General features: G+C 48.3%; 1 protein-coding gene across 1 annotated transcript in view; it reads left to right on the top strand.

Annotated features, from left to right (window-relative positions):
- The window catches only part of DNAH2 (dynein axonemal heavy chain 2), a 127,293-nt gene that overhangs the window by 90,964 nt on the left and 18,603 nt on the right, over positions 1-17,726 (top strand). The window contains exons 49-71 of the mRNA XM_044278914.1: positions 1,590-1,788; positions 1,874-2,098; positions 3,364-3,468; positions 4,906-5,094; positions 5,487-5,572; positions 6,099-6,229; positions 6,547-6,696; positions 6,791-6,958; positions 7,042-7,202; positions 7,300-7,439; positions 8,719-8,851; positions 8,937-9,076; positions 9,151-9,361; positions 9,439-9,555; positions 11,071-11,212; positions 11,304-11,473; positions 11,822-11,938; positions 12,027-12,191; positions 12,448-12,570; positions 13,053-13,201; positions 15,226-15,292; positions 15,383-15,533; positions 15,645-15,793. Of these exons, the coding sequence (XP_044134849.1) occupies positions 1,590-1,788; positions 1,874-2,098; positions 3,364-3,468; positions 4,906-5,094; positions 5,487-5,572; positions 6,099-6,229; positions 6,547-6,696; positions 6,791-6,958; positions 7,042-7,202; positions 7,300-7,439; positions 8,719-8,851; positions 8,937-9,076; positions 9,151-9,361; positions 9,439-9,555; positions 11,071-11,212; positions 11,304-11,473; positions 11,822-11,938; positions 12,027-12,191; positions 12,448-12,570; positions 13,053-13,201; positions 15,226-15,292; positions 15,383-15,533; positions 15,645-15,793 (3,388 nt within the window). The remainder of the gene's footprint in view (positions 1-1,589; positions 1,789-1,873; positions 2,099-3,363; positions 3,469-4,905; positions 5,095-5,486; positions 5,573-6,098; positions 6,230-6,546; positions 6,697-6,790; positions 6,959-7,041; positions 7,203-7,299; positions 7,440-8,718; positions 8,852-8,936; positions 9,077-9,150; positions 9,362-9,438; positions 9,556-11,070; positions 11,213-11,303; positions 11,474-11,821; positions 11,939-12,026; positions 12,192-12,447; positions 12,571-13,052; positions 13,202-15,225; positions 15,293-15,382; positions 15,534-15,644; positions 15,794-17,726) is intronic.

The following is a 17,726-nucleotide window of genomic DNA, read 5'->3' as shown; positions in this document are numbered from 1 at the left end:
TAGGACAGGAGCAATGTGAATATCCCAAAAACAGGGAGAAATAACCCCTTACAAACATAAACAGACAGACACAGTCGGGACCCTAAATGCGTGTGTCCCGTGGTGAGCTGGGTCACGCTTGGTGGGGTCCCACAGTCAGACTCTTGTTATGGGGGTGTTGGGTCTGACTAGACACCTAAAAAGACAAGAAATGCGAAGCCTAAGATGTGTGGACCCCAAGAGTCAAAAGGAGCCACACGCAATGGTGAGGACCAACGTCAGAGTCCTGTAGACCTATGCAAGGACGAGGACGGTGCCTTATGTGGGTAAGAGAACAAGGAAAGGACTTACCGGTCAGGATTCATCGGCAGCGCTATTCACCGAGCACAGGGTGTCGCTGGAAAGGAAGGTCTTTTCCAGATCGTAGATTCTGAGTGAGGTGTCCTTTTTAGGGGGGGGGGGTCTTCAGGTAGTCGGTCATATGTCAAAGAGAGCCTCAGGGAGGTAAACTGTCCCTGTTAAGACCCTAGTGCCCTAACATGGGATCCGTGCCCCGCAAGGGGTGGTCCCGTCCGGAACCTCACCCTGGTCTAAGGTCCCTGTAAGACCCTGCCGGGGTGATTGGATTGTGGATGGACACCTGGTGTAGTGGTAGTAAAACCGTAACGTAATGAGATGGGTATATTCACCTGTCTTTACGCGTTTCATCAAATGAACATACCTAATCACAATAAACCCCATAAATCGTCAGGGGACAAGGGGTGACACTATTGGAGCTGCCCTCAACTGAGAGGTGTAGATAGTGTATTGCTAAGCAGGAGGGGGCAGACTGGCTCAGGCCACTTGGTGGTACGTGGCGTACTTTCACTGTATACCTGGAGCGCGTACGGCAAATAACCAGGAGCACATTCTACCTAGAGCACGTGTGGCAATCGTCTAGGTGAGCCGGCGTAAGACAGGATGTGTAATGCCGGCAGGGTAGCGTCGGGCCAGACACATCCTGTCTCACGCCGGCTTAGCTTCACAGGACTCTGACGTTGGTCCTCACCATTACGTGTGGCTCCTTTTGTACTCTTGGGGTCCACACATCTTAGGCTTTGCATTTCTCGTCTTTTTAGGTGTCTAGTCAGACCCAATAACAAGAGTCTGACTGTGGGACCCCACCAAGCGTGACCCGGCTCACCACGGGACACACGCATTTAGGGTCCCGACTGTGTCTGTCTGTTTATGTTTGTAAAGGGTTATTTCTCCCTGTTTTGGGGAAATTCTAATTTAGACCATTAAAAGTTATATTTTAATATGTTACTGCCCCTTTGATTCTCATATATTTACGTTTTTTGAGCAGTACTTCGGTGAGAGGTGCGGCCGCACCATTCTCCCTTTTTGCATTGACAGGAGCAATCTGCTCACTGATACTTTGTAACAAACCCTCAGCTGTATGAGCAGGACTAGGTCAGAATGTGGATTTCCCGGAATATAACTAAGTATTTTTCTATTCACTCACAGCAAGCAGACATTTTGAAATGTCAAGGAATTGATCGCACAAGGTTTCTATTCGGCTTTATTGGACAAGCCCTGGTGAGATTGTCATATCCTCTCTCTCTCCTCAGTGCCCCATTCTACAGGATCATGGTGCCCACAGTGGACACCGTTCGCTACCAGTTCATAGTAAATGCCCTGGTCTCAAACCACAGCCCGGTGCTACTTGTCGGGCCGGTGGGTACTGGGAAGACCTCCATCATTCAAAGCGTCCTGCAGTCCTTAGATGCTAATAAGTGGGCGCTGCTGACGGTGAACATGTCCGCACAGGTAACCTAGTGATTAACCTAAACCTGTCCTACACGGTCATCGAACCAGTAGCGTCTCATCACTGGTGTCACTGGTTCCTCCCCAGACCACATCCAACAACGTACAAAACATTATTGAAAGTCGGGTGGAGAAACGAACAAAGGGCGTGTATGTCCCCGCGGGGGGCAAGCAGCTCCTGACCTTCGCGGATGACCTCAATATGCCGGCCAAGGACACATTCGGATCACAGCCACCTCTCGAGCTCCTTCGCCTCTGGATAGACTATGGTTTCTGGTACGACCGTCAGAACCAGAGCATCAAATATGTGAAGGTCAGACAAGAACCACCTCTACTCGGAGAACCTCCCTTCCTTCCTGCTCTGCACCTTCTGCTCTGTCCTTTCACTTTCTTTTAAAACTTTCTATGAGATATCATACAAGATGGCTGCTGCTTCTCTAGAGATGCAGATTGGTGTGGCCGTCTCTGCATTTAGTCTCCTTCCTGATGTAGTGGTCACCTCGACGCGGCAGATCAGAAGTCCTCCTGATAGGTGGTGGATATGCCATCAATGTCGGTGAAAACCCCTTTAACACCTTGGCACAAAATGTTGGACATGTAGGTCATGATGATCACAGAAGCTTCCACCGTAACTCCGCAGAAAATTCCGGTCTTGGCCGTTTAAAGAGAGTCAACTTGACTGATGGGTCCAGGCAATGTGAATGGAGAGGGGGTTGGAGAGGGATTCTTCATGAAAAGCTAAGACATTGACTTGGCTACATCCAGCTTTTTTCTTTCCTCCCCGACCCCAACAAAATGTCCGATAGGTGCGGATCCCACCCCTGGGACTGCTTCTATCTCAAGACCGGGGGCCTGCCGTGGGCAAAGACTAGACTGCGCATGCATAGAGAAGATGCCGCGCATACGCAATCTACTCTCTGTTCACTGAGGGACCCCATTCTTGAGAGCGTCTCCCAGAGGTGGTATCTGCATTTATCAGACATTTATAGCATATCCCATTGATATAGGTCCCAAATCGGGATACCCCTTTAAATCCAAAGTGTTCCTTCCTCACTTTAGATCCTGTAATCTGGCATCGTCCTCCTCAGACTTCTGCCCGTTTTTTCCTCAGCTTTCCTGCCCAGGAGTGCAGAACCCCTTTTTTTGCACTTTGGATCTTCTGAACTTGACAAACCTTCTGTAGTGCCCTGGGTATACCGTAAGACCTCTGCTTGTCTTCTCTGACGTTTGGAGACTCGGACTTTGTGCTGTTCTGTGCCTGGAAAGCTAAACCTTGTTCCCAGTTTTTCTGACATTTGGGGCTTCTGTTTTCTGTGTGTGGTGGTGGTAACCTCTGAAGATGACCACAGCAGATTACGATACAGCCCTGTAGTGCTGCAGTAAGTCGCCGGCATCACACGTCTAAGCCCAGCCTCATCACTTCTATTTTTTTGGCCTTATGTTGGTCTTCAGACCCTGTACTCTTCTTCTTTTGCATCTGCCCTCAAATCTTTTTTTTAATCCAGTGGTGCACAACTCACATTTTTTGGACTCCATCACTTATTTTCCATGTATCTCCTGTCTCTTTTCTTTCTACAGGACATGCTCATTATGGCTGCGATGGGTCCTCCTGGAGGAGGCCGTACAGCTATTTCTGGCCGGCTGCAGAGCAGATTTAACCTGATTAACATGACCTTTCCCTCAGTAAGTAGTAACTTCTCATGTCACAATAGACATCACCTATACGTTGTTGTGGAGCAGGTAGAGGCTAAAGTCTGTAGAGGCAAGTCCAAGGTTTTCACATTTCTGGGGTAGTACTGAAAATCTATTTTCCACTGATGGACCAACAAATGAATCTAACTTATTCTAAGACTTATTCTTTCCAGATCAGTATACCATGAGAACCTGCAGGTTATTTTCACACTATGAGACAATCCCCCCCCCCCCCCGGTCTTTCACACACCATGACACCTGCCAGGCTGTTATCACACCATGAAGCCCCCCTCCAGTTTGTTCTCACACCACAATACCCTCCAGGTCATTCTTATACCATTAAACCATCCAGGTTGTTCTCACACTATGAGGCCCTCCAAATGGTTATCACACTATTAGATCATCCAGGTCATTCTTACTCCATGATACCATCCATATAGTTCTCACACTATGAGACCCTCCAGGTCTTTCTCATACCATGATACCCTCCAGGCTGTTATCACACTATGAAGCCCTCCAGGTTGTTTTCATATCATAATACCCTCCAGGTCATTCTTATACCATGAAACCATCCAGGCTGTTCTCACAATATGAGGCCCTCCAAGTGGTTAACTCACTATGAGACTCTTCAGGTCATTTTTACACCATAATACATCCAGACCACCCAGAAGTTCTCACACTATGAGGCACTCCAGGTTGTTCTCATACTATAATACCCTACAGGTTATTCTTGAACTATGAGAATCCCAGGTTATTCTCACATTATGATACTTCCCCTGACAGGATTTTTTCAAATTATGAAACCCCCAGGTCATTCTCGCAATATGAAACCACCAGGTTATTACATTATGAGATCCTTAGGTCATTCTCTTATTGTGAGACACTTCCAAGTCATTCTTACATTTTAAGGGCCCCAGGTCATTCTCACACTATGAGATCTATTTCTCCAGGTCATTCTCACACTGTGAGATCTATTTCCCCAGGTCATTATCACACTGTGACACCCTCAGGTCATTCTCCACTCCACATTATATAGCATCAGGTTATTTTCATATTATATGACCCCTAGGTCATTTCCACCCTGTTAGACTCCCCACCCTCCAGGTCATTATTAAATGATAAAACCCCCTTACCAGGTCATTCCTGCACCGCAAAACCTTCAAATTACTATGCTGTGAGAATCTTCAACTATTCTTACACTATAAGACTATTCTTTATGAGTCCCTGGGACAATGTCCCATTACAAGACCCCTCTTCCAGGTCATTCTCACCCTTACAGCCCTGGCACTCTCACGGCCCCCATCTATGTTTCAGATTTGACACAATTCCCTGAGGACATCCAGTTGCTGTCGTGCAATGTTTCGTGAATGTGAATGTTTTTAGTGGACCTTCTCCCACCTGATTCAGGATTTTCTTGTCCTCCTTCAGGAATCTCAGATTAAGCGCATCTTTGGAACAATGTTGAGCCAAAAGCTGCAGGATTTTGAGGAGGAGGTGAAGCCGGTTGGAGACATAATCACCCAAGCAACAATAGAATTATATAACGCCGTTACCCAAAGATTCCTGCCCACCCCGGCCAAGATCCACTACTTGTTCAACCTGCGGGACATCTCCAAGGTGAGGGCCTAACGTGAGAGGTGAACACAGTAATGCGAACGGGATATTGTATATGAGGCCCTGGGGTATGATTCAAGAATTTTTATACTCCAGTCATATCCAGAGCTGAATTCATAATTCTGTAGCTGTCCTTGGAATCCATCGGTCTTAACATGGCTGCCTCCAAAATAGTTTGCTTTGTACAAACACTAAACCAGAAGAGGACAGCAAGCCGATGTGATTTTCTCCAGCCTAAGACCTAAGGGGTAAGCACCAGAACTCTGAATGCAGCTCTGGATGTGACTGGAGTATAAAACATGATAAAGAAGGAAAAATGTCTGGGGGGAGGGGATTATATAGTGAGCCGAGGGAGGATTTATTGTGTAATTCACGGTCTTCCTCTCCACACACAGGTGTTCCAGGGAATGCTGCGAGCCCACCGGGACCTCCATGACACTAAGCATTCCATCACCAGACTGTGGGTCCACGAGTGCTTCAGGTACAGCATTGCCAGGACCTTAAGTCAATGTTATCTACTGCAGGGTCTCAGGGTGAACGGGTGCAATCACAACCCCTTTCTAAGCTGATCGCCCTGGGTCCTGCCGGTTATACATTTCACCTGCAGCGCCCACTTCAGGGGCACTATAGTATTACACAGCAGCTCGATGTCATACATGTGCAGGCAGCCATTTTTAGTAGTAATCTGCGCTCTTGCTACGTTCTCATGCACACGACTGTATTTTCAGTCCGCGTCCATTCCGCATTTCCAACGCATTTCTATGGAGCCACAAAAAAGGCAATCAGCAAACGGAAGCCATCTGCTGCCTGTCCGCATCCATGCATGTCCTATTCTTGTCCGTTTTGCGGCCACAAATAGGCATTTCTACAAAGGAGTTGCGGCATGCACATGGCCGGTATCCAAATGCATACGGCTGTGTCCATGTAGCCTAATAGTGAGAGTCCTCAACAGCAGGTCCACCCTTGGATTACGTCCATGTGCCATCATTCTTCTCTCCTTCCTGCAGAGTCTTCTCAGACAGACTGGTGGATTCTTCTGATACTGAAACGTTTACTGGGATCCTGAGCGAAAAGTTGGGCTCTCTGTTTGACCTCACCTACCACAACCTGTGTCCCAGCAAGCACTCACCTGTGTTTGGTAGGTAGTATGTATGTGTACTGTACATAGCCCTGGTCATACGGAGGGCATCGTATCGTTTTGACCTATAACCTGCCATGGTAATGATATGGAAACCTCTTGCTTGGTTGAATCTAGCATTTCAGAAGCAGAAATTGGCCCAGTATACTTAGATTTTTGTGATTTTTGACCCCCCCTTATCAGCTGCCCCCTGCCTGGAGAAGGAAAACTACCCTTCAGCTCTAGTACCCTTCCAGTACCTTTCACTTACTAACAGAGCTTCAGGAGAACATTTTGGGTCAGACCAGCGCACAGTTGTCATGTGTGACTCTTTCCAGGTGACTTTATGCGGGAGCCTCCAGTGTATGAGGACATCACAGACTTCAATGCCCTGAAGACCTTCATGATGAATCAGCTGCAGGAGCAGAGTCAGCAGCCCGGCGCCAGCGCCAAGAAGCTGGTCTTGTTCACAGATGCCATCCAGCATGGTACGTCCATGTGTCTCTGGCCATATTGTCCTTGCTATTGACTGATCTTTATGATTGTGGACTCCTCCTACGTTTACCCCTTCCCTCCCCGCAGTGACCCGCATTGTACGTGTAATTGGCCAGCCGAGAGGAAATATGTTACTGATCGGCATTGGGGGCAGCGGGCGGCAGAGCCTGGCACGCCTAGCAGCCTACATCTGTGACTATAAGGTTTTCCAGCTGGAGGTGACTCGAGGCTACCGTAAGCAGGAATTCAGAGAAGGTGAGTATGGGCTCCGTGTATCGACGTGGTTTTCTGCTGCTCCACATCGCCTCAGTTGTCATTCTCACCCCTCAATTTCGCAGACATCAAAAAACTGTACCGCCTGGCAGGCGTGGACGGCCAACCCACCGTTTTCCTCCTGACGGACACGCAGATCACCGACGAATCCTTCCTGGAGGACGTGAACAACGTGCTGAGCTCTGGAGAGGTCCCCAACCTCTATAAAGCCGATGAGTTTGAAGAGGTAACCTGAGCCGCATGGGTCCTAGTGAAAAATATCCGCAAGAGGCTCTTTCCCCCCAATGACCCTTTCTCTGATTTGTCTCCTTCTTGTCTTGTAGATCAAGACCATTTTACAAGAAAAAGCCAAAGCGGAAAATGTCCCGGACACTCCAGAAAGCCTCTTCAACTTCCTGATCGAGAGAGTGCGCAACAATCTGCACATAGTCCTGTGTATGAGCCCCGTGGGCGATCCCTTCAGGTAACCGCACCCTGCTAGTGGTTAGACTCCCACCAATGTAGCCTTCCATCATAGGTTAACTGCCCGCGGACCTCCGATGGTCACTCTCTGTACTGGCATCCAATACCAAGATGTGGTGCCCACTGTTCTCTTCCAGTATCAGTCTCACCTTTCCTTCAAGTCATTGGGCCCAGCAGGCGGCAGCAGACGTTTTTAGGAGCGATCATATGCATAGTCCCTTCTTTCTTCTACCTTTTCTTCTCTCGCTGAATTCAAAGCAGGTTACTATTATTTATTATTAAAGCACCATTCATCCCCTGGCGCTGTCCATATGATAAGCGGTGCACATACATAATACAGACAATAAGCATAAACAAGACGAGTTACAGGCTGGTACAGGAGGAGAGAGGGCCCTGCCCCTGAGGCTTACAGTCTACATTGGGAGAAGGACACAGTAGGTGCGGGTGAAGCGGTCATGGCGGTATAGAGGCAGCAGGGTCACTGCTTGTAGGCTTGTCTGAAGAGGTGGGTTTTCAGGTCTCTTTTGAAGGATTCCTCTGTAGGTGAGAGTCTGATATGTTGGGGGATCAAGTTCCAGATTCCGGGGGCTGCATAGGAGCAATCCTGGAGGCGATTGTGGGAAGAGGAGAGGAGAGAAGGAGGTCTTGTGAGGATCGGAGAGTGTGGGTGGGGGTGTATCGGGAAAGTAGCTCAGAGATGTCTGGAGGGGACAGGTTGTGGACGGCCTTGTATGTGTTTGTTAGTACTTTGAAGTGAATTCGCTGGGCAATGGGGAGCCAGTGAGGGGATTGGCAGAGGGGAGAGGCAGAGGAGTAACGGGGGGAGAGGGGGATTAGTCGGGCAGCAGAGTTGAGGATAGATTGGACGGGTGCGAGAGTGCTAGATGGAAGGCCACAGAGGAGAGTGTTGCAGTAGTCCAGGCGGGAGATGATGAGGGCATGTACAAGCATTTTCACAGACTCAAAGTTGAGGAAAGCACGGATGCGGGAGATGTTTTTGAGTTGGAGGTGGCAGGTGGTGGAAAGGGCTTGGATGTGCGGTCGGAAGGAGAGGGCAGAATCCAAGGTCACTCCAAGGCAGCGGGCTTGGTTGACCGGGGAGAGTGTGCAGCCATTGATCGTGATAGATAGGTCTGTTGGGGGGGTTGAGCAAGATGGGGGAAAGATATATTTAATGCAGTGTCCTGAGTCCTGGTCATGGCTGGAGATGTGTATGGTGATGGACAAATTCTGGAACTAAGCCTTTCACCTGTATGTGACTGCTCTTTCTTCTGCTGCAGGAATCGCATCCGTCAGTACCCGGCCCTTGTGAACTGCACGACTATTGACTGGTTTTCTGAGTGGCCTCTGGAGGCTCTGCTGGAGGTGGCGGAGAGATATTTGGAAGGCGTGGAATTGGGGGGCATGGAAGGGGTGAGTCTGGTACACATCTTAGTGTGAGGGGATGGTCTGCATGGGGTCAGAAACAGTTTCCATACAGTTCTGTTGCCTCACACAGATTAACGGGAAGGTGGCTCGGATCTTCGTCACCATGCACCGCTCGGTAGCAGATTATTCCCACAAGATGAAGCTGGAGGTGAAAAGACAAAATTACATCACCCCGACCAGCTACCTGGAGGTGGTGTCCCGATACAAGAGGTGAGGTCTGACACTGCCGTGAGTCGTTATGTACCTGTTGCAGGTGACTCATACTGTACCTATGTTATATCCAGCCTTCTGAGTGAAAAGCGCTCAGAGTTAGGTGAGAAAGCCTCCAAGCTGAGGAATGGGCTCTACAAGATCGATGAGACCAGGGAGAAGGTGGAGAAGATGTCAGAGCAGCTTGCAATCGCCAGAAGTAAAGTGGCTGAGTTCCAAAAACAGTGTGAGGAGTATCTGGTGATCATCGTCCAGCAGAGGAGGGAGGCCGATGAGCAGCAGAAGGTGGGTGCACGTCGGCCAGAGACACGTGAATATGGTTTTCCTCTCCCCCGTTCTGATTTTCGATATTTCTTCACTAGACGGTGACAGCTCACAGTGAGAAGATTGCAGCTGAGGAGATAAAGTGTAAAGCTCTGGCAGACAATGCCCAGAAGGACCTGGAGGAAGCTCTGCCAGCACTGGAGGAGGCCATGAGGGTAAGAGCGGCCATCTCCACACTACAGTGCCATCAAGTGTTCCCAATTAATCTACACTCCGGAGCTGCACTCACAATCTCCCAGCAATTCAGCATCTGAGAGATTGTGGGAAAGTCTGGCGGCAGGCTCGTGGTATCTGCCTCCCTTTGTTTTCAGTGGGGGGTAGTGCTGCAGTTTGTGGGGTGGCGGGTGTCCGCTTGCGGTTTAGCTCCATTGCCAGCGTCACAATCTGCTGTGTAAGGATGTATCCACTCAGGAAGAGTGGAATTGAGCAAAAATCAGATTTGTGACCTGTCCCTGGGTTTCACCCGCTACATAGGAAGGGCGGGTAAATCTTGTGTAGAGGTTGACATGCTGTGGATTTAAACATTTGCACCTGAGATCGGTTTCCATACATTTGTGCATCTCATCCACGTGGCTCGTACTGTAATCTGCTGCCGATTTTCCACGCGTAACACAAACTCAGTGTGGATATCCTCTAAATTTTGAATTCTGGTTATGAGGAAGCCCTGCATTCTTCCTATCCTACACCTAACAGATGATGAGAGCTCCATTGGTTTAGAAGAACTTCTCCACCTTCTCACATAAACCCTTGCATGAAGAATCTTTCAATTTCTAAGGTGTCATCAGGGAGCATGAGCAGCACTACTTTCCTGCTCCTCATCTACTTACCCCATCTACTCATGGGCATATGCGGTGGTGTCCCTCCATAGACCCTCTGCTATTAAGTGGTGTACTTACAGGTAATTACCACCCAATGACTCATGTCCCAGGCGTCTACACTGTGGTGGGGGAACCTGTCTGATGTACACGGGGTCTGGAAGACCCTTGAATAAAGGCCGCTGTTGTGTAAAGCAAAGAACTTGTCCCAATATTCCTTCCCCCTCTATGTACCTATTAAAGGGGTTGGACCATCTGGGACATTGATGGCAGGTTGCTAGGATATGTCATCAATGTCAGATTAGGTTGGACCCGCCACTGTCTAGAGAACAGGGCTCCTAAGTGAAGAAGAGAGCACTGAGCATTTGTGGCGTTCCAAAAATAGGTGAAGAGCATGTTTGCCTGTTTTTGGAAGTCCCATAGCGGTGATCGGAGAGCTCACTGAGCAAGCACTGCCAACACTCCATTCACCGCTATGGGACTGCCGACATGGGTGGATGCGCATGTGTGGCTGTTTTCTGTTCACTTCGGGGGTCCTGCTCTAGAGGTAAGTGCAGGTCCCACCTCTAAGACTCACTCCTATCTGACATTGATGGCATATCCTAGTGATATGCTATCAGTGTCCCAGATAGGACTACCCCTTTATTGGGCCAATCAGGACTGGTACCTGTATCAACACACATTGTCCATGATTGTTGACCTAAATCTGTGGTCACCATACATAGCTGCCATTAATCCCACTGGTTTAGTTTCCATAGTTTTTTTCCTTTAAGAATGGCGGTGTCATTTTCCTGCGTTCCCCTTGTCCTGGAGGTTCTTGTTTTTTGAGCCATTTTTTTTTCTCTCTCTCTTTAGGCCTTGGAAACTCTGAACAAGAGGGATTTGACTGAGATCAGAGCCTATGGACGCCCTCCAGCTCTAGTGGAGACCGTAATGCAAGCCGTCATGATCCTGCGGGGAAATGAACCTACGTGGGCCGAGGCCAAGAGGCAGCTAGGTGAGAGAGAGAGGCAAAAGGGGTTGAGTGGAGGATGTGAAGAAGTCTGTTCTCCATTCATCATGTGATTCTTGGTTCCCTTAATCCTCAGGAGAACTCAACTTCATCAAACAGCTCATACACTTTGATAAGGACAACATCTCGGAGCGGGTTCTGAAGAAGATCGGACAGTATTGCGTGCTGCCGGATTTTCAGCCGGACATTGTGGGCCGAGTGTCTCTGGCTGCCAGATCTCTGTGCATGTGGGTGCGGGCCATGGAGGTGAGCATATGATGCCTGTGCTAATAGTTTATGCTGAGCTTTCACTTTCTAGTATTGGAGAAGGCCAGACCCCCTAGATCAGATCCCAAAATTACTCAGACCCCAGAATAAACCCGACAGATCCATATCTCTCCGTGCTTCTGGCTTCTCACTGCACACAGGCCCAGTCACCAGCCGTTATCAGGACGTTGCATACAGTGCAGAGTGCAACGTACTAAGGCCAGTCTTCGCCAGTACAGAACCACCGATTGCTGGAGTTGGAAAATGCTGGCGTATGCGCTGTTTGAAATCTAGTTTTATACTTACCTGCGACTGCCCCTGAATCTAGACCTCATCTCTGTTTGGCAGATGTACGGGCGGATATTCCGGGTGGTGGAGCCGAAACGTGCCCGCATGAACGCTGCCATGTCCCAGCTGGCAGAAAAACAGGCGTCGCTGGCTGAAGCTCAGAATAAACTGAGAGAGGTAGTGTAACGTCACCTCGACGGCCTGGATGTTAGCCACCTGGTGGCATTACTGTGGTTTGCTGGTAATTATGGGCCTCGTCTCGCAGGTCGGTGAACGTCTGGAGCAGCTGAAGATGCAGTATGATGAGAAACTGGCGCAGAAGGAGCAGCTCCGAGCAGAGGCTGAAATCATGGAGGTGAAGCTGCAGAGAGCAGGAACCCTGGTGACCGGACTGGCAGGAGAGAAGACTCGCTGGGAGGAGACGGTCAAGGTTGGTCCTTTCGCTTTCTATCAGTGGCAAAAATGCTGCAGGTTTTCCATCCGGATAAGGGGGATTTATATAAATGTTACCCACATGTGTAAATTGATCTGCAGCATGTCAATGCTTTCACCGTGGACGTCACCCTTTGCAATGCATCAGGTGAAATCCACAGCAAATTCTCAACAAAATCCCCATGGAACACATTCTGGCCTTGCTGGTGGACCTTACTTTGCTTATCTGGCCTTTTCTACTTTCTCCTCCGCAGGGTCTGGAACAAGACCTGGGCTTCCTAGTCGGTGACTGCCTCCTGGCCTCGGCCTTCCTGTCCTACATGGGTCCGTTCCTGTCCAACTACCGAGAGGAGATACTTTCCATTTGGATTAAAGAGGTGATTTAGGGTTGTACAAAGCGTCTGCACTGCTTATCCCCTCTTATAACTTGGCCCTAGCAAAATCTCTGACTCTTTTGGTAGGGATTGTGACCCTATTGCTGAAGACACTGTAGTAAGGGTGCACTAGACCTAGCGATAGTCAGGTCCTCACTAACAAGCGTTCCTAGGAACACTCAATAGCGATGATCTGCCTGTGTAATAATGTCACCAGTTACCCGATTGAAGGAGCAAACACTCGTTCATTGGGCAATCGCAATCTGTTTGCCAGCGGCATATTGTGCTGTCTAATCACAGTCTTCTGTATGGGGACGAGTGATGGCATTAGCAATCACTTCTCCCCATACTGTGGAGGAGATCGCTGCATGTAATTGAGGAGCAGGCGAACACTTCCTTTTCGACAATCGTATGCGAAATGTTGCAGTGTAATACGGCCCTTTACATGGACATACATCTGACACGTGGTCTTGCTTGTCATCCAGGTGCGAGAGATGTTGGTGCCGTGCTCCCCTCACTTTTCCCTGACTACCTTCCTGTCCAGCCCCACCATGGTGCGAGAGTGGAACCTGCAGGGGCTGCCCTCCGACAGCTTTTCCAGTGACAACGGCGTCATCGTCACGCGAGGGAACAGGTAACGTCCCAGAAAGTTTTCCCACGGAGATGTGTCACATTACAGGAAGAAGTGGGAAGACGTCTCAGACGCCCTCGAGTCTATTCTAGTCTGTGCTTCAGTCTGCTACACAGCAACACCAGCATCTATAAAAGACAGCATAAAGGTGCCGGATTATGCATTATGTGTTTTGGCTCTGAAAAAAACATGGCTGACTGTGACGACCACCCGCCAATCCCGTCGTACTATGCCACAGTTGCCATACAGGTCTCCACTAGAGACTCCTGGAGGCGAATCCACTGTGAGCACAGAAGACGTTTAAGATTGGTTGGTGGGCCCAGACAGGATGCAATCACGATTGTATGTACAATCGGTAAAAATAAAATTACTGATTTCACGCTGGAAATCAAATTAATTTGCTACCACCACTCTTCGTATTGAATCGGGGCGAAGAGACCCCGGCTAGCTAATCCTAAAGGGACGAAACGGTTATTTGCAACCTAGCTAGTACATTAACCATTTATAAAAATAACACAATTTGGTAGTATGTCTTCTGAGGACAGAGCTCTTAGCATAGATCAGGTCATCAAGTAACAAGGGCAAAACTGGAACGATGAAATCGTTAGTTTTTATTCTAAAACTACACACAAAAATATATACATTAAAGCTGGCAGATAAATCTACCGGCCAGTTGAACAGTTTGGTTTGGATAGAAATAGGTAAGAGGTGGAAGGGAATAGAATGTCTGTAAGTTCAGAATTACCGTGGTAAAGTCCAGTAAAAAGGCAAAGTCTCTGTAGAATAATCCAAGATGGTGGGGTGTCCGTGTCCAGCGGGCAGTCGTGATGTTAGACGACGTCAGATGGTAGATGAAGGACGCAGGACCTCAGTGTGTCACTGTTTTTACCTACTCTGAAGCGGGGAGTGGTTATGACACGTTCAGGTCCAGCCTTGGGTAATTGGAACAGGGGCAGTCCTTTGCCCCATAGGGAGAAAACCTGGCAGCATCATTGCTTTGCCCATTTCTCCATATCCCGTAAGTCCAATCAAGAAATATAGTAGATATTGATAATCAGTACAATTTTACGCATCATCTGATAACAAATACGACTAGAAGATAATACAGGGTGCCTGAGAACCTTTATATCTCAGAGCGGGAATCTCTGATTTGTCCGCGGGTTTCCTAGAAGGTGGGTTAGGAGAACCAAAACCATCTCTGAAAAGATGGTTCCTTTCCCATTTCCATAACCCATGAAATATTAGGAAAATATGGGAAGAATATGAAGTTTATGGATTGGAGGTGACTTTCAGGTCATCTTTCCTTCCTGTACCAACCAGCTGTGTGATAAGGATCTGTCCTTTTCTTCTGAAGCTCGCTGCCCAGGCTAAAGGTGTGAGACCCCTGCTGGTATTGGAGACACTATGGCTGCAGAGAGACCAGGTTTATGAGGTTCTGTCAAGAGAATACCAGATTGATGGGTACTTAAACCTGGCATGGGGCAGGAAGATTCTTTGGCAAGAAGGTGCTAATTGTACCTCTGATCTGTGAGTTACTCCTTTAGTGAAAGAGAAGATTCTTAGTGAAGGCTCTTTTGTCTTTGTGATTGAGAAATATGGCGCATTTGTGATTTCCTAGTATCGCTGTGGATCGCAAAGCGTCACACTGACACTCCCCGCCTCCAAACAGTAGCTGATACGCCACCTTCTGACCCTGAGAAGTGCTGCTTTATCGGGTGATTTCCTGACTCTCCAGGTTTGATTCAGGATGAACTGGAACTTATCGCTAGTAGGTCTCTGAGCTCCCCCTAGTGGTGGCTACAGGCAGACAGAATTGTGTAATTTGTCTACGCAGGTGATCTGGAGTCCCAACCACTAGTGATATCAGTTCTTTTTCTGGGCATCTGGTTGTCAGAGGGTCCTGTTTGCCTCCTGCAAAATGAGATGGGGTGACCAATGTTACCAAGGCACTGGCGAAGTTTAGGGAGCCCCCACTGTACCCTGTCCATGATGTGTCTGCTCCACATCCACATCTCTGGTATTTTTAGGTGGCCGCTGATGGTCGATCCCCAAGGGCAAGCCTCCAAGTGGATAAAGAACATGGAGTCCGCCAATGTAAGAGCTCAGCGTCATCCTTATTTTTCTCCTCATCGCATAGATTTATTTTTTTTTACTCAAGAACCGATCCGCGTTTTTCTCTTACAGCATCTTAAAGTGATCGATCTCCAGATGCCGGATTTCATGCGAATCCTGGAACAAGCGGTGCAGTTTGGATTGCCAGCTCTTCTGCAGAATGTCCAGGAGGATCTAGACCCATCTCTGTCTCCCATCCTAAATAAATCAGTGACCAAAGTAGGTGAGTAACCAAGTGACAGGTGCAAGGGGGGGGAGGTAAGACACCCAGGAAGTAACCGCGGCTCCCAAAGTATGCACCATGCCATTGTATTCCATGCTGTCTTCTGTGCAGGCGGGAAGCTACAGATTCGTCTGGGCGATAGGGATGTCGTCTACAACCCTGAGTTCTGTTTCTACATCACAACCAAACTGTCCAATCCCCACTACACCCCCGAGATCAGCTCCCAGACCACCATCGTCAACTTTGCTGTGAAGGAGCAGGTAAATAATGGCCAGTACTTTGGGTTTTCCAGGGTTTCACATTTGATGACCTTTCACTAGATCATTGCGATGGGCGTCTGACACCTGACACCCCTTCCCATCATCTGTTTGGGAGTCATGCCACAAATTGGCCCAGGAGCTACAGTACAGACCAAAAGTTTGGACACACCTTCTCATTCAAAGAGTTTTCTTTATTTTCATGACTATGGAAATTGTAGATTCACACTGGAGGCATCAAAACTATGAATTAACACATGTGGAATTATATACATAACAAAAAAGTGTGAAACAACTGAAAATATGTCATATTCTAGGTTCCTCAAAGTAGCCACCTTTTGCTTTGATTACTGCTTTGCACACTCTTGGCATTCTCTTGATGAGCTTCAAGAGGTAGTCACCTGAAATGGTCTTCCAACAGTCTTGAAGGAGTTCCCAGAGATGCTTAGCACTTGTTGGCCCTTTTGCCTTCACTCTGCGGTCCAGCTCACCCCAAACCATCTCGATTGGGTTCAGGTCCGGTGACTGTGGAAGCCAGGTCATCTGGCGCAGCACCCCATCACTCTCCTTCATGGTCAAATAGCCCTTACACAGCCTGGAGGTGTGTTTGGGGTCATTGTCCTGTTGAAAAATAAATGATGGTCCAACTAAACGCAAACCGGATGGAATAGCATGCCGCTGCAAGATGCTGTGGTAGCCATGCTGGTTCAGTATGCCTTCAATTCTGAATAAATCCCCAACAGTGTCACCAGCAAAGCACCCCCACACCATCACACCTCCTCCTCCATGCTTCACGGTGGGACCCAGGCATGTAGAGTCCATCCGTTCACCTTTTCTGCATCGCACTAAGACACAGTGGTTGGAACCAAAGATCTCAAATTTGGACTCATCAGACCAAAGCACAGATTTCCACTGGTCTAATGTCCATTCCTTGTGTTCTTTAGCCCAAACAAGTCTCTTCTGCTTGTTGCCTGTCCTTAGCAGTGGTTTCCTAGCAGATATTCTACCATGAAGGCCTGATTCACACAGTCTCCTCTTAACAGTTGTTCTAGAGATGTGTCTGCTGCTAGAACTCTGTGTGGCATTGACCTGGTCTCTAATCTGAGCTGCTGTTAACCTGCGATTTCTGAGGCTGGTGACTCGGATGAACTTATCCTCCGCAGCAGAGGTGACTCTTGGTCTTCCTTTCCTGGGGCGGTCCGCATGTGAGCCAGTTTCTTTGTAGCGCTTGATGGTTTTTGTGACTGCACTTGGGGACACTTTCAAAGTTTTCCCAATTTTTCGGACTGACTGACCTTCATTTCTTAAAGTAATGATGGCCACTCGTTTTTCTTTACTTAGCTGCTTTTTCTTGCCATAATACAAATTCTAACAGTCTATTCAGTAGGACTATCAGCTGTGTATCCACCTGACTTCTCCACAACACAACTGATGGTCCCAACCCCATTTATAAGGCAAGAAATCCCACTTATTAAACCTGACAGGGCTCACCTGTGAAGTGAAAACCATTTCGGGTGACTACCTCTTGAAGCTCATCAAGAGAATGCCAAGAGTGTGCAAAGCAGTAATCAAAGCAAAAGGTGGCTACTTTGAAGAACCCAGAATATGACATATTTTCAGTTGTTTCACACTTTTTTGTTATGTATATAATTCCACATGTGTTAATTCATAGTTTTGATGCCTTCAGTGTGAATCTACCATTTTCATAGTCATGAAAATAAAGAAAACTCTTTGACTGAGAAGGTGTGTCCAAACTTTTGGTCTGTACTGTACATCGCAGGGGCGAGCCTCCCTAGTGTCACCCGCGATGCTAGGGAGGCTCATCCCCATTACCGCTTGCCATTGGCTGACTTCCCCCCCGGCTCCGGATGTTTTCATCGACACCCGGGGGGAAGCAGCTGCGGCCGTGCGGGGACCAGGAGCGACACGGGGAGCC

This window comes from Bufo gargarizans, chromosome 2 (genome assembly GCF_014858855.1).
Source record: "Bufo gargarizans isolate SCDJY-AF-19 chromosome 2, ASM1485885v1, whole genome shotgun sequence".
Classification (NCBI taxonomy): domain Eukaryota; kingdom Metazoa; phylum Chordata; class Amphibia; order Anura; family Bufonidae; genus Bufo; species Bufo gargarizans.
This window is presented reverse-complemented; position numbering and strand designations above follow the sequence as displayed.